The sequence below is a fragment of the Canis aureus genome, chromosome X, assembly GCF_053574225.1.
Source record: "Canis aureus isolate CA01 chromosome X, VMU_Caureus_v.1.0, whole genome shotgun sequence".
Taxonomy (NCBI): domain Eukaryota; kingdom Metazoa; phylum Chordata; class Mammalia; order Carnivora; family Canidae; genus Canis; species Canis aureus.
The window spans coordinates 531,029-546,058 of NC_135649.1; the positions used below are offsets into that span (position 1 = coordinate 531,029).

The window sequence follows — 15,030 nt, forward strand, 5'->3', positions numbered from 1 at the left end:
CACAGAGCCTGCTTCACCCTCTGCCTATGTCTCTGTATCCCTCATGAATACATAAATAAAATCTTTTTTTAAAAAAAGATTTTTTAAAAAGAGGAGCGCTGAGTAATGTATAGAATGGTTGAATCACTGTGTTGTACACTTGAAACCAATATAACAATATAACACTATGTTAACTATATAGGAATTAAAAAATAAATGAATGAAAGACACTCCCAATAAACAAATGTCCAGGACCAAACAGCTTCACTGGTTAATTCTACCAAACTTTCCAAGAAGATTTAACATTCATCCTTCTCAAACTCTAACAAAAAATTGAAAAGAGAATGCTCCCAAACTCATTTTCTGAGGCTAACATTACCCAACACAAAGAACAAATAAGAACATAAAAAAATTATAGGTCAATATTCCTGATGAACATGGATCCGAAAATGCTCAACAAAATATTAGCTAATTAATTTCAACAATAAATTCAGACATCATGATCAAGTGGAATTTATCCCAGTGATCTAAGGATGGTTTAGTATCTGCAAGTCAATTAGCTATTTGTGGGTGGCCAAATTCAATATATGGAAAACCCTAAAGACTCCACCCCCCAAAAAAAACTGTTAGAATAAACAAATTAAAGTTGCATGGTTCAAGGTCAATATAAAAAATTGGTAGCATTTCTATACACTAACAATGAACTATCAGGAAGAGAACTTAAGAAAACAATCCCACTTAATATTGTATCAAAAACAATAAAAATTGTTAGAAGTAAATTTAACCAAGAGAGTAAAAGATTTATATACTGAAAACTATAAAATGTAGATGAAAGAAATAGAAGAAATCACTAATAAATGGAAAAATATTCCATTCTCATGGATTGGAAGAATGAATAGTTAAAATCTCCTTATTAGCCATAGCAATATACACATTCAGTGCAATTTCTATGAAAATTCCAATGGTATTTTTTTTAATTTTTATTTATTTATGATAGTCACAGAGAGAGAGAGAGAGAGAGAGAGAGAGAGGGGCAGAGACATAGGCAGAGGGAGAAGCAGGCTCCATGCACCGGGAGCCCGACGTGGGATTCGATCCCGGGTCTCCAGGATTGCGCCCTGGGCCAAAGGCAGGCGCCAAACCGCTGCGCCACCCAGGGATCCCAAGTATTTTTGACAGAAATAGAAGAAATAATCCTAAAATTTGAATGGAGAAAAAAAAAAGGCTCAAATAGCCAAAGCAATTTTAAGAAGAATAGATCTAGTGAGGAGGAGGAGAAGATGGCAGCAGAGTAGGAGGACCCTAGCCTTGTCTCATCCCACAAACACAACTAAATAACTATCAAATCATCCTAAATACCCCATGAACTGACCTAAAGATTGACAGAACAAACTCCACAACTGAAGGGAAAGAAGAGGCCACATTAAAGAAGGTAGGAAGTGTGGAGGTGTGGTTTAGGGAAAAATGGATTGCTAGTGCTGTGGAGGAGAGGGAAGTATAGTCGTGGAGAAAGGTGAGAGAGAGAGAGAGAAGCACACAGGGGAAGGTACAAGGAGAATGTTTCCCCAAAGCCATTGGCTTGGAAAATGAGAGAGGCTTAATTTCATGAGTTCTTGCAACTAGTGAGGTTGAAGACTGGAGTTTTATTTTTTAAATCTTTTTTTTAAGATTTTATTTATTTACTCATGATAGACACAGAGGGAGAGGTAGAGAGACAGGCAGAGGGAGAAGCAGGCTCCATGCCAGGAGCCCGATGTGGGACTGGATCCGGGGTCCCCAGGATCATGCCCTGGGCCAAAGGCAGGCACTAAACCACTGCGCAACCCAGGGATCCCGAGTTTTATTTTTTAAAAAAGATTTTATCTAATTATTCATGAGAGACAGAGAGAGAGAGAGAGAGAGAGAGAGGCAGAGACATAGGCAGAGGCAGAAGCAGGCTCCATGCCAGGAGCCTGATGTTGGACTTGATCCCAGGATCCCAGGAACACGACCTGAGCCGAAGGCAGACGCTCAACCCCTGAGCCACCCAGGTGTTCCAAAGACTGGAGTTTTAAAGTTCAGCAGGATTGGCAGCAATAGAGCTTGGAGGGCACAGACCTGATCCTGGAGAGAAGGCAGGCAGGCAACCCGGGAGCAGATAGCATGAAAACAGCAATTTGAAGAATGCCTGGGACACACAGCAGGGAGGAGAGTAGATTATTTGCTCTTCTCAGAGCCCATCCCTGAGAGGCAGCATTCAGGGAGATGCCTCTCTGGAAACAAAAGAGCTGGCTGGCACTATTGCCCAGCTCCATCCCTCAGTATAAACACAGGGCCACCAGTGAGAAACAGTGCAGTGCTGACACCGGCTGCCTAACTTGCATACACCAAGCCCCATACCCCTCCGCTCTGGTGGGACTGCACTTGTTTGTTGGGCTTCCCTCAATCCCAGCATAGCAGGCCCCTCCCCCAGGAAAAAGCAAAAACCGCTGCCCACATCACATCTCCCAACCAGAGTCCTGCAGGGCCTCAGTTTTGGTGGCATTGGTGACAGGTTCCATGTTACAAGCACACCAGAGCACACAGAGTTAAAACTCACCACATTCAGGCCAGGGACCAAAGACTGCCCACTGCAGACAAGAAGAGCTTCTGCACTTGACTGGCTTGAAGGACAGAGCAGCCAAAACACAATAGCAGAGCACACCCAGCACACACCAGAGACAATCCCTGAAGTGCCAGGCCCTGCACACTCCATGACATCTTCATAAGGCCATTACTTTCAAGAGCAAGAGACATAACTTTTCTAACACAGAGTAGAAGGCAGAGACTTAGATAAAATGCAAAGATGGAGGAATTTATCCCAAATGAAAGAAACATAAGGCCAAACCAGAGATCTAAGTGAAAGAGATAAGTAACATGCCTGATGGAGAACTTAAGCAACAATCATAATGATGCTCACTGGACTTGAGAAAAGATATTAGTGATACCTTATCAGAGAGATAGAAGTGTTTTTAAAAGTCAACCAGAGATGAAGAATGCGATAAATGAGATTGGAAACAGGCTTGATGTAATGAACAGCATGCTGGAAGAAGCAAAGGAACTAATTAGTGACCTAGAAGAAAAAATAATGGAAAAGAATGAAGCTGAATAAAAGAGAGAAAGGAGAATTATGCAACATAAGAATAGACCTAGAGAACTCAGTGGCTCCATCAAACATAATAACATTCATATTATAGGAGCCTCAGAAAAAGAGGAGAGAGGAAAAGGGAAAAAAATTATTTCAGGGGGAAGATGGCGGAAAAGTAGGATCCCCAAGTTACCTGTCCCCACCAACTTACCTAGATAACTTTCAAATCATCCTGAAAACCTACGAATTAGGTCTGAGATTTAAAGAGAGAAAAGCTGGAATGCTACAGTGAGAAGAGTTGGCACTTCTATCAAGTACAACTGGTTTTTGGGCACTTTGCACTGAGCAAAATGACTAGAAGGAAAACTTCACCTCAAAAGAAAGAATCCGAAACAGTCCTCTCTCCCACAGAGTTACAAAATTTGGATTACAATTCAATGTCAGAAAGCCAATTCAGAAGCACTATTATAAAGCTACTGATGGCTCTAGAAAAAAGCATAAAGGACTCAAGAGACTTCATGACTGCAGAATTTAGATCTAATCAAGCAGAAATTTTTTTTTTAAGATTTTATTTATTTATCCATGAGAGTCACCCAGAGAGAGAGAGAGAGAGAGGGGGGCAGAGACACAGGCAGAGGAAGAAGCAGGCTCCATGCAGGGAGCCCGATGTGGGACTCGATCACGGGTCTCCAGAATCATGCCCCGGGCCAAAGGCAGACACTCAAGCGCTGAGCCACCCAGGGATCCCTAATCAAGCAGAAATTAAAAATCGATTAAATGAGATGCAATCCAAACTAGAGGTCCTAACGACAAGGGTTAACAAGGTAGAAAAGCAAGTGAGTGACATAGAAGACAAGTTGATGGCAAGGAGGGACTGAGGAAAAAAGAGAAAAACAATTAAAAGATCATGAGAATAGGTTAAGGGAAATAAATGACAGCCTCAGAAGGAAAAATCTACATTTATTTGGGGTTCCCGAGGGCGCCAAAAGGGACAGAGGTCAAGATTATGTATTTGAACAAATCATAGCTGAGAACTTTCCTAACTTGGGAAGGGAAAAGGCATTCAGATCCAGGAAATAGAGAGATCCCCCTAAAATCAGTAAAAACCGCTCAACACCTTGACATTTAATAGTGAAACGTGCAAATTCCAAAGATAAAGAGAAGAGCCTTAAAGCAGCAAGAGACAAGAAATCTTTCTTTTATGAGGAGAAATATTAGATTAACATCAGACCTCTCCACAGAGACCTGGAAGGCCAGAAAGGGCTGACAGGATATAGTCAGGGTCCTAAATGAGAAGAACATGCAGCTAAGAATACTTTATCCAGCAAGGTTCTCATTCAGAATAGAAGGAGAGATAAAGAGCTTCCAAGATAGGCAGAAACTGAAAGAATATGTGACCAGGAAGCCAGCTCTACAAGAAATACTAAGGGGGACTCTGTAATAGAAAGAGCAAGTCCAAGGAAACAATCCACAAAAACAGGGACTGAATAAGTATCATGATGACACTAAATTCATGTCTTTCAATAGTAACTCTGAACGTGAATGGGCTTGATGATCCCATCAAAAGGTGCAGGGTTTCAGACTGGATAAAAAAGCAAGACCCATTTATTTGCTGTCTACAAGAGACTCATTTTAGACCTAAGGACACCTCCAGCCTTAAAATAAAAAGTTGGAGAACCATTTACCATTCAAGTGGTCCTCAAAAAAAAAGCAGGGGTAGCCATCCTCATATCAGATAAATTAAAGTTTATCCCAAAGACTGTAGTAAGAGATGAGATGAAGAGGGACACTATATCATACTTCAAGGATCTATCCAACAAGAGGACCTAACAATCATGAATATTTATGCCCCGAATGCGGGAGCTGCCAAGTATATCAAACAATTAATAACCAAAGTTAAGACATACTTAGATAATAATACACTTATACTTGGAGACGTGAACACGGTGCTTTCTGCAATTGATAGATCTTATAAGCACATCTCTAAAGAAACAAGAGCTTTAAATGATACACTGGACCAGATGGATTTCACAGATATTTACAGAACTTTACATCCAAACGCAACTGAATACACATTCTTCTCAAGTGCACATGGAACTTTCCCCAGAATAGACCACATACTGGGTCACAAATCCAGTCTTAACCAATACCAAAAGATTGGGATTGTCCCCTGTGTATTTACAGACCATAATGCTTTGAAACTAGAACTAAACCACAAGAAGAAGTTTGGAAAGATTTCAAACACGTGGAGGTTAAAGACCATTCTGCTAAAAAGATGAAAGCGTCAACCAGGAAATTAGAGAAGAATTAAAAAGATTCATGGAACCTAATGAGAATGAAGATACAACCGTTCAAAATCTTTGGGATGCAGCAAAAGCAGTCCTGAGGGGGAAATACATCGCAATACAAGCATCCATCCAAAAACTGGAAAGAATTCAAATACAAAAGGTAACCTTGCACCTAAAGGAGCTGGAGAAGGAACAGCAAATGAAACTTTCATCAGCAGAAGACAATTAATAAAGATTCGAGCAGAACTCAATGAAATAGAGACCAGAAGAACTGTGGAACAGATCAACAAAACCAGGAGTTGGTTCTTTGAAAGAATTAATAAGATAGATAAACCATTAGCCAGCCTTATTAAACAGAAGAGAGAAAAGATTCAAATTAATAAAATCATGAATGAGAAAGGAGAGATCACCAGCAATACCAAGGAAATACAAACGATTTTAAAAACTTATTATGAGCAGCTATACGCCAATAAATTAGGCAATCTAGACCAATGGACGCATTTCTGGAAAACCACAAACTACCAAAACTGGAACAGGAAGAAATAGAAAACCTGAACAGGCCAATAACCAGGGAGGAAGTTGAAGCATTCATCAAAAACCTCCTAAGACACAAAAGTCCAGGGCCAGATGACTTCCCAGGGGAATTCTGTCAAAGTTTTAAAGAAGGAACCGTACCTATTCTACTAAAGCTGTTCTGAAAGATAGAAAGAGATGGAGTACTTCCAAACTCGTTCTATGAGGCCAGCATCACCTTAATTCCAAAACCAGACAAAGACCCCACCAAAAAGGAGAATTATAGACCAATATTCCTGATGAACACAGATGCAAAAATTCTCAACAAGATACTAACCAATAGGATCCAACAGTACATTAAGAAGATTATTCACCATGACGAAGTGGGATTTATCCCCAAGATGCAAGGCTGGTTCAACACTCATAAAGCAATCTATGTGATAGATCATATCAACAAGAGAAAAAACAAGGACTATATGATCCTCTCAATAGAGGCAGAGAAAGCATTTGACAAAATACAACATCCATTCTTGATCAAAACACTTCACAGCGTAGGGATAGAGGGAACATTCCTCAGCATCTTAAAAGCCATCTACTAAAAGCCCACAGCAGATATCATTCTCAATGGGGAAACACTGGGAGCCTTTCCCCTAAGATCAGGGACAAGACAGGGATGTCCACTCTCACCGCTGGTATTCAACATAGTACCAGAAGTCCAAGCCTCAGCAATCAGGCAACAAAAAGAAATAAAAGGCATTCAAATTGGCAAAGAAGAAGTCAAACTCTCCCTCTTCGCAGATGACATGAAAACCCAAAAGACTCCACCCCAAGATTGCTAGAACTCATACAGCAATTTGGCAGTGTGGCAGGATACAAAATCAATGCCCAGAAATCTTTTTTTATTATTATTTATGATAGTCACAGAGAGAGAGAGAGAGAGGCACAGGGACACAGGCAGAGGGAGAAGCAGGCTCCATGCACTGGGAGCCCGATGTGAGATTCGATCCCGGGTCTACCAGGATCACGCCCTGGGCCAAAGGCAGGCGCCAAACCGCTGCGCCACCCAGGGATCCCAATGCCCAGAAATCAGTGGCATTTCTATACACTAACAATGAGACTGAAGAAAGAGAAATTAAGGAGTCAATCCCATTTACAATTGCACCCAAAAGTATAAGATACCTAAGAATAAACCTAACCAAAGAGGTGAACGATCTATACCCTAAAAACTACAGAACGCTTCTGAAAGAAATGGAGGAAGACACAAAGAGATGAAAAAATATTCCATGCTCATGCATTGGAAGAATTACTATTGTGAAAATGTTGATGTTACCCAGGGCAATTTACACATTTAATGCAATCCCTATCGAATTCCATGGACTTTCTTCAGAGAGTTGGAACAAATCATCTTAAGATTTGTGTGGAATCAGAAAAGACCCCGAATAGCCTGGGGAATTTTAAAAAAGAAAACCATAGCTGGGGGCATCACAACGCCAGGTTGTACTACAAAGCTGTGGTCATCAAGACAGTGTGGTCCTGGCACAAAAACAGACACATGGATCAATGGAACAGAATAGAGAACCCAGAAGTGAACCCTCAACTTTATGGTCAACTAATATTCCATAAAGGAGGAAAGACTATCCACTGGAAAAAAGACAGTCTCTTCAATAAATGGTGCTGGGAAAATTGGACATCCACATGCAGAATGAAACTAGACCACTCTCTTGCACCAGACACAAAGATAAACTCAAAATGGATGAAAGATCTAAATGTGAGACAAGATTCCATCAAAACCCTACAGGAGAACACAGGCAACACCCTTTTTGAACTTGGCCACAGCAACTTCTTGCAAGATACATCCATGAATGCAAGAGAAACAAAAGCAAAAATTAATTATTTGGACTTCATCAAGATAAGAAGCTTCTGCACAGCAAAAGAAACCGTCAACAAAACTAAAAGACAACCTACAGAATATGAGAATATATTTGCAAATGACGTATCAGATAAAGGGCTAGTTTCCAAGATCTATAAAGAACTTATTAAACTCAACACCCAAGAAACAAACAATCCAATCATGAAATGGGCAGAAGACATGAAGAGAAATCTCACAGAGGAAGACATAGACATGGCCAACATGCACATGAGAAAATGCTCTGCATCACTTGCCATCAGGGAAATACAAATCAAAACCACAATGAGATCCCACCTCACACCAGTGAGAATGGGGAAAATTAACAAGACAGGAAACCACAAATGTTGGAGAGGATGTGGAGAAAGGGGAACCCTCCACACTGTTGGTGGGAATGTGACCTGGTGCAGCCACTCTGGAAAACTGTGTGGAGGTTCCTCAAAGAGTTACAAATAGAGCTGCCCTATGACCCAACAATTGCACTGCTGGGGATTTACCCCAAAGATAAAGATGCAGTGAAATGCCGGGACACCTGCACCCCGATGTTTATAGCAGGAATGTCCACAATAGCCAAACTGTGGAAGGAGCCTCGGTGTCCATCGACAGATGAATGGATAAAGATGTGGTTTATGTATACAATGGAATATTCCTCAGCCATTAGAAATGACAGATACCCACCATTTGCTTCGATGTGGATGGAACTGGAGGGTATTATGATGAGTGAAGTAAGTCAATCAGAGAAGGAAAAACATTATATGGTCTCATTCATTTGGGGAATATAAAAATTAGTGAAAGGGAATAAAAGGAAAGAAGAGAAAATGAGTGAAAATATCAGTGAGGGTGACAAAACATGAGAGACACCTAACTCTGGGAAAGGAACAAGAGGTAGTGGAAGGGGAGGTGGGCGTGGGGTTGGGGTGACTGCATGATGGGCACTGAGAGGGGCACTTAGGATGAGCACTGGGTGTTCTGGTATATGTTGACAAATTGAACTCCAATAAAAAAAAAATTTAATTTTATTTCAGAAATAATAGCTGAAAATTTCCCTAATCTGGGAAATGAAACAGACATCCAGATCCAGGAGGTACAGAGAACTCCCATCAACATCTAAAAAGCAGGCCAATACCAAGGCATACCATAGTTACATTTGGGAAACCTGGTGATAACAAGAAAATGCTGGAAGCAGCAGGACAAAAAAAACTCCTTAACTTATAAGGGAAGACCCATAAGGTTAGCTGCAGACCTCTCCACGGAAACCTGGCAAGCCCGAAAGGAGTGACGTGATATATTCAACGAGCTAAAAGTGGAAACTCTGCAGCCAAGAATACTCTCTCTAGCAAGGCTATCATTCAGAATAGGACAGATAAAGAGTTTCCCAGACAAACAAAAGCTAAAGGAGTTAGTGACCACTAAACCAGCCCTGCAAGAAATATTAAAGGGGGCTCTAAGTGGAAAGGAGAGACCAAAAATGACAAAGACAAGAAAGAATCAGAGAAATTCTCCAGGAACAATGACAGAACAAGTAGTAAAAAGGCCATGGATACATATCTATTGATAATTACTCTGAATGTAAATGGACTAAGCACTCCAATCAAAAGGCATAGGGTGTCAAAAAAATAATCCAGTTAAAAAATGGGCAGCAGACATGAATAGACATTTTTCCAAAGAAGGCATGCAGATGGGCAACTGAGACATGAAAAGATGCTCAACATCACTCACCAGGGAAATACAAATCTGAACTATAGTAAGATATCACTTCACACCAGAATGGCTAAGAGGAACAACGCAGGAAACAACAGGTGTTGTTTCCCACACTGTGGGTTGGAATGCAATCTAGTGCAGCGATCTGGAAAACAGTATGGAGGGTCCTCAAAAAGCCAAAAATAGAGCTACCCTAAGATCCAGCAATTGCACTACAGTTTACATCTTTTTACCTTAGGTATCCATTAACAAATTATTGTAGTTATAAGTGTTTTTAATGCATTTGTCTTTTAACCCTCATACTAGATTTATAAGTGATTACCCACTACTATGACATGAGAACATTCTGAATTTGATTATATATTTACCATTACCACTGAGATTCATACTTTTTTATGTTTTTTGGTTCCTAATAAGTGCCTTTTTAGGTTATAGAAGTCCCTTGAATATTTCTTGTAAGGCCAGTCTAGTGGTGATGATCTCCTTTAGCTTTTGCTTTTTCTGGAAAACTCTTATCTCTTCTTCAACTCTGAATGACAGCTTTGCTGGGTAGAGTATTCATAGTTGGAAGGTTTGTTTCTTTCATTTCTTGAATTGTGCCACTCTCTCCTAGCTTGCAAAGTTTCTGATGAAAAATCAGAAGATAGACTTCTGATAGACTTATGGGGATTCCTTTATATATTTTTCTCTTACTTCTTTTAAGATTATCTCCTTGTTTTTAACTTTTGAGAGTTTAATTATATTGTGTCTCAGTGTAGGTCTCTTTGGGTTCCTCTTTTGGAGATTCCACGGGCTCTCTAGATGTAGCTGTCTCTTTCTCTAGGTTAGGGTTGTTTTCTGTTATTTTTCCAAATAAGCTTTCTGATCCTTTCTCTCTTCTCCTGGGACCCCTATAATGTGAATATTAGTCTCCTTGATGGAGTCTTGTAATTTCCTTAAGCTATCTTCACTCTTTTTCATTATTTTTTCTTTTTGCTTCTCTGATTGAATGAATTTGTCTTTTCTCTTTAAATTTGCTGATATTTTCTTCCACTTTATCTAGTTGACTCTATTGACTTTTTTAACTCAGTTATTGTATTTTTCAGCTCTGATTTCTGTTTGGTACGTATTAATATATTCTGTTTCATTGGTGAAATTCTCACTTTTATCAGGGTCTGTTTCTGGAGTTTTGTTGTTTTGTTTAGAACGTTTTCTTGTTTCTTCATTGTTCTTTCACTGTGTTGGTTTCTGCACATTAGAACCTCTCCCAGTCTTGACAGACTGGTCTTGTGTAGGAGGTGAATCTAAGCTCTTGGTTGTCTCTCAAACCTTTGATTTTCTAAGCCACTTTCCTTGTTTTTAGTGGGTTCCAGGAGTTGAAGGTGTGTCAAAACCTGTCAGACTCCCAAAGGGGAGGATCTTAGTCAACACCTAGATGCAGGCTGATTGGAAGCCAGACCTTTGGTTAGCAGCTTTTATGCAAATATTCATAGCATACTACAGTATGCAAGCATTCTTTCCAGAGTGACTGGGGACTGTGCATTTCTATATGCTCCCTTTGCACTAAACCTCGGGTAGAGAACCAATTATGAAGCATTTCTTTGTTTATTACTGTCCTGTAGAATCTGGAAATAAAGCCCCCTTGGCTGCCAGAGCAGGTGATCAATGGGTATATCCTCTGGACAGCAGCCACGAAAGCCAGGGTCCTAGGCATGTATAGAAGCTCATTCCAGGGATACACCAGCGACCTGAAGTGGGCCAGAGGGAGGATGTGGGGATGGTGCCTGCTGGCTTTCCTCATCTCCACAGAGGATTGCAGTCTGCCCATAGATGCATGCCAAAACAGAAGCCTGACCTTCAGGAAGCAGCTTTTAAAGTATACAAATAGGCCTTTTTTAGAGAATGACTAGGATATACATGTTTCTGTCTACTCTCCCTGTGTGCTAGGCTTCAGGAATTTCCACAGTGAGTCTTCACAAGCCCATTAAGAACTGTGGTCTAGAATCCGACGGGTCTCATGAGACCTCATTGTCTTTCAAAGCTAGGTGTTTGGGGTGCCCATCCCTCATGCAGACATCTTAAAAGTTGGGGCACCAAATGTTGAATCCAAAATCTTCACTCCTCACAAAGAAGCTTGGTGTTGTAAGTTTCCTCCTGATTGCTGCACCAAGAGTGGGTTTATGATAAAATTCTGTTTCAGCATGTTCTACCCATTTTGATGTGAATTTTTTCCTTATGTGCCCAATGTGTAGGAGTCACTCAGCTAGTTTCTGGATTTCTTGCAGAGGAAATTGTCCCATGTGTAGCTGTAGATTTGGTATGTACATGGGAGGAGGTGAGTTTGGGAGACTGCTATGTTGCCATCACTGACCAGAACCACCAGAACTATTTGTAATAGTCCCAAATTGGAAACTACTCAAATATCTATCAATACTAAAATGGATGGATAAGTTGTGGTATAGTTAGACAAAAATTCTATACAGCATGAAGTATAAATGATCTACTGCTACATAGCACAACAATGATAAATTTCCTAAATATAATATTAAATGAAAGAATCCAGACACAAAAGAGGACATACTGTAGTATATTAGTCATATAAAGTCTACAAACAGGCAAAACTAATCTTTGGTGACAGAAGTCATGATAGTAGTTATCCTTGGGTTAGGGGAAAGACAGATAGAAAAGGGGGACAAGAGAGTGTTCTGGGATATGGGTAATGATCTGTTTATTGGCCTGGACCCTAGTGATAGGGATGTGTTCACATCATGAAAATACATCAAGCTGGGGAGCCCGAGTGGCTCAGCGGTTTGGTGCTGCCTTCGGCCCAGGGCCTGATCCTGGAGACCCAAGATCGAGTTCCACATCAGGCTCCCTGCATGGAGCCTGCTTCTCCCTCTGCCTGTGTCTCTGCCTCTCTCTCTCTCTGTGACTCCCATGGATAAATAAATAAAATCTTTAAAAAAAGAGAAAATACATCAAGCCTATGATTTGTGTACTTATCTGTATATGTACTATACTTCAGTAAAAGGTTAACTTACCTTCAGTAAAAAAAGAAATCCAATATTTTCAGCAAAGGCTTTTCAGTGACTTCCCATAGTACTCAGAATAAAACCCAAAGTCCTTACATGGCTATTAAGGCTATACATGATCTGGCCCATTGTTACCTCCTCCACATCATTCCTTATCATTATTCCCCTTGCTTACTTAACTCCAGCCACATGGCCTTCTTGCTGTTCTGCAAACATAATAAAACTCCTTTCCATCCTAATGCTTTGTGCTTGCTCTTCCCTTTGCCTGGAACACTCTTCTCTCAGCTTGTCACTTTGTTGTTTTTTTCACCCGAGAAGTTCTAAGTCATTCTGTTAAAAAGAAAGCCTTGCTAGTATAACCTCTCTTGCCCACCTCAGCTTAGTGAATAGAAAGCTCAGATTTTTCCCCACTGCTTCTATAAAATTTGGCCAAGAGAATGTACTTTAAATAAGACATCATATCCTAAGGTGGGAGAAACCAGCTAGAACTTACTTCTATCTGCTACCCCCGGATTGTCCAAAGAAAAACAAAATATGGTCAAAAGGCAGTGGGGCTCCTCTCTGCAATCCTATATTCCTTTTTTTAAAGGATTTTATTTATTTATTCATGAGAGAGGCAGAGACACAGGCAGAGGGAGAAGCAGGCTCCATGCAGGAAGCCCAACATGGGACTCAATCCCGGGTCTCCAGGGTCAGGCCCTGGCTGAAGGCAGCGCTAAACTGCTGAGCCACCCGGGCTGCCCACAATCCTATATTCCTAAGAGAACATTGACTTATTCTCACCTTATCTCTAGGACAAGTAATGAATATAGAGAAAGCCTGATGTAAAATTGCTCAATAAGCAATAGATGTCTTTAACATGTGTTTGAGGATATCTTTTCTTCTCATGATTTCATCTTAGATACAACAACTATGACAGAGCTGTCATCAATACTGTACCTTATGATGTTGTCCATCGTTGGTATACAGCACACCGGACTCTGACAATAGAGTTGAGGAGACCTGAGAATGAGTTTTGGGTCAAACTAAAGCCTGGCAGGGTGGGTGCCGAATTCTAAATATGTCAAGTAAGCTTGTTATACTGAAGCAGTGAAAATGGGTATGTATTTAATATGTGAGTCACAGTCTTGCAAAGATAAAAAAGAAGAGTCCTGGGTATTGGCTCTGGTCCTGCCACTCACTGAATGACCTGGAAACAGTTCCCACACCATATGTAGCATCAGTGACTCAGTGGCTCTGTATGTATAATGAGGGGGTTGAGCTAGATAATCCCTAAGGGTCCTTCTAGCTCCTTTTTAATTTTTTTTGGCTCTTGATATATCCTCTGAATGAAGAAAATCTTCAGCTTAGCATAAAATATAACGAAATAGTGTAACTTTTTGAAAAAGTATATATTAAATATTAAATAGAAAAGAAAATGAAGCCAGTTATCTGATTTTCTTTGATAAGAATAATTACTCAAGAAACATAAGCTCCTCAAGTGCAGGGCCTGTTATCTACTGTTGCCTTTGTAACTACCACCCTGCCTCCTACAGGGCTATACACATCCTAATTTCCAAATGCTTGTTTAATCTCAAGAAAGATATCCCATTGAATGTAACCAGAGAACAATCTAAAGCTTTTAAGTGATCTCTTCTGATTTAGAGTTCTGTTGGTCTGCTTTTGTTCTGATGGTGTTTTTTTTTTCTCTTTTTGCCCATTCACAGGTCCTATTTATAGACAACTGGCGTGTCCTACATGGCAGGGAATCCTTCACTGGCTACCGCCAACTCTGTGGATGCTATTTAACAAGGGATGATGTATTAAACACTGCTCGTCTCTTGGGGCTTCAGGCTTAGAATTGACAACATTAGAATTATGAACACACCTGGCACCCTGGCTACCAGAATTTCATATCAGCAAAATAATATTATGTCAAAACCTGCATCAAACTGTCTCCTTATCCCATCACGCAAAACAGAAGTTGCAACTAGATCAGTTAAAAAGAAATGCATTTTAGGAACAAAGTCTTTATAAGGCAGCAATTTGTAAAATGTTTGGTCTTAAGACACCTTAACATTCTTAAAAGTCCTTGAGGACCCCAAAGAGTTCTTGGATTTGGGTTATATCTATTGATACTAACTGTATCAATAGATACAGTTCTAAGACTGAGAAATATTTAAAATTCAAGAACACAAAATCACACTTCCCTCAGTATCAGAGAGATGACATCATCACATGTCATATAGCCTTTGGAAAAATCCTCTGTACATTTACGAGGTAATAAGAATGAAAAAGGTAAATATCATCTTAGTGTTATGATAAAAAATAGTTTTTAATCCACAGGGCCACTAAAAGTGTCTCAAGGATCCCTATCCCTCCAGGTGTCTTCAGACCACTCCTTAAGAACCAATGGCCTGGAGGATACCTTAAGGTAAAGGATGTAAAGGATCACCTGTGGATTAAAGAGTTTAGCTGAAATCCTAGATTTATATCTACAGTGTCCTAGAACTAAGATATCGTAGAAATTGCTTGATAGCACAAGCT

General features: G+C 40.2%; 1 protein-coding gene across 3 annotated transcripts in view; it reads left to right on the forward strand.

Moving 5' to 3' along the window:
- Positions 1-14,435, forward strand: part of TMLHE (trimethyllysine hydroxylase, epsilon) — a 114,573-nt gene extending 100,138 nt beyond the window's left edge. For all 3 annotated transcript variants that reach the window (XM_077888899.1, XM_077888900.1, XM_077888901.1), the window contains 2 exons: positions 13,406-13,544; positions 14,211-14,435. In XM_077888899.1, coding sequence (XP_077745025.1) covers positions 13,406-13,544; positions 14,211-14,342 — 271 coding nt within the window. In that variant the 3' untranslated portion in view covers positions 14,343-14,435. The remainder of the gene's footprint in view (positions 1-13,405; positions 13,545-14,210) is intronic.
- The last annotated feature ends 595 nt before the right edge of the window (positions 14,436-15,030 follow it).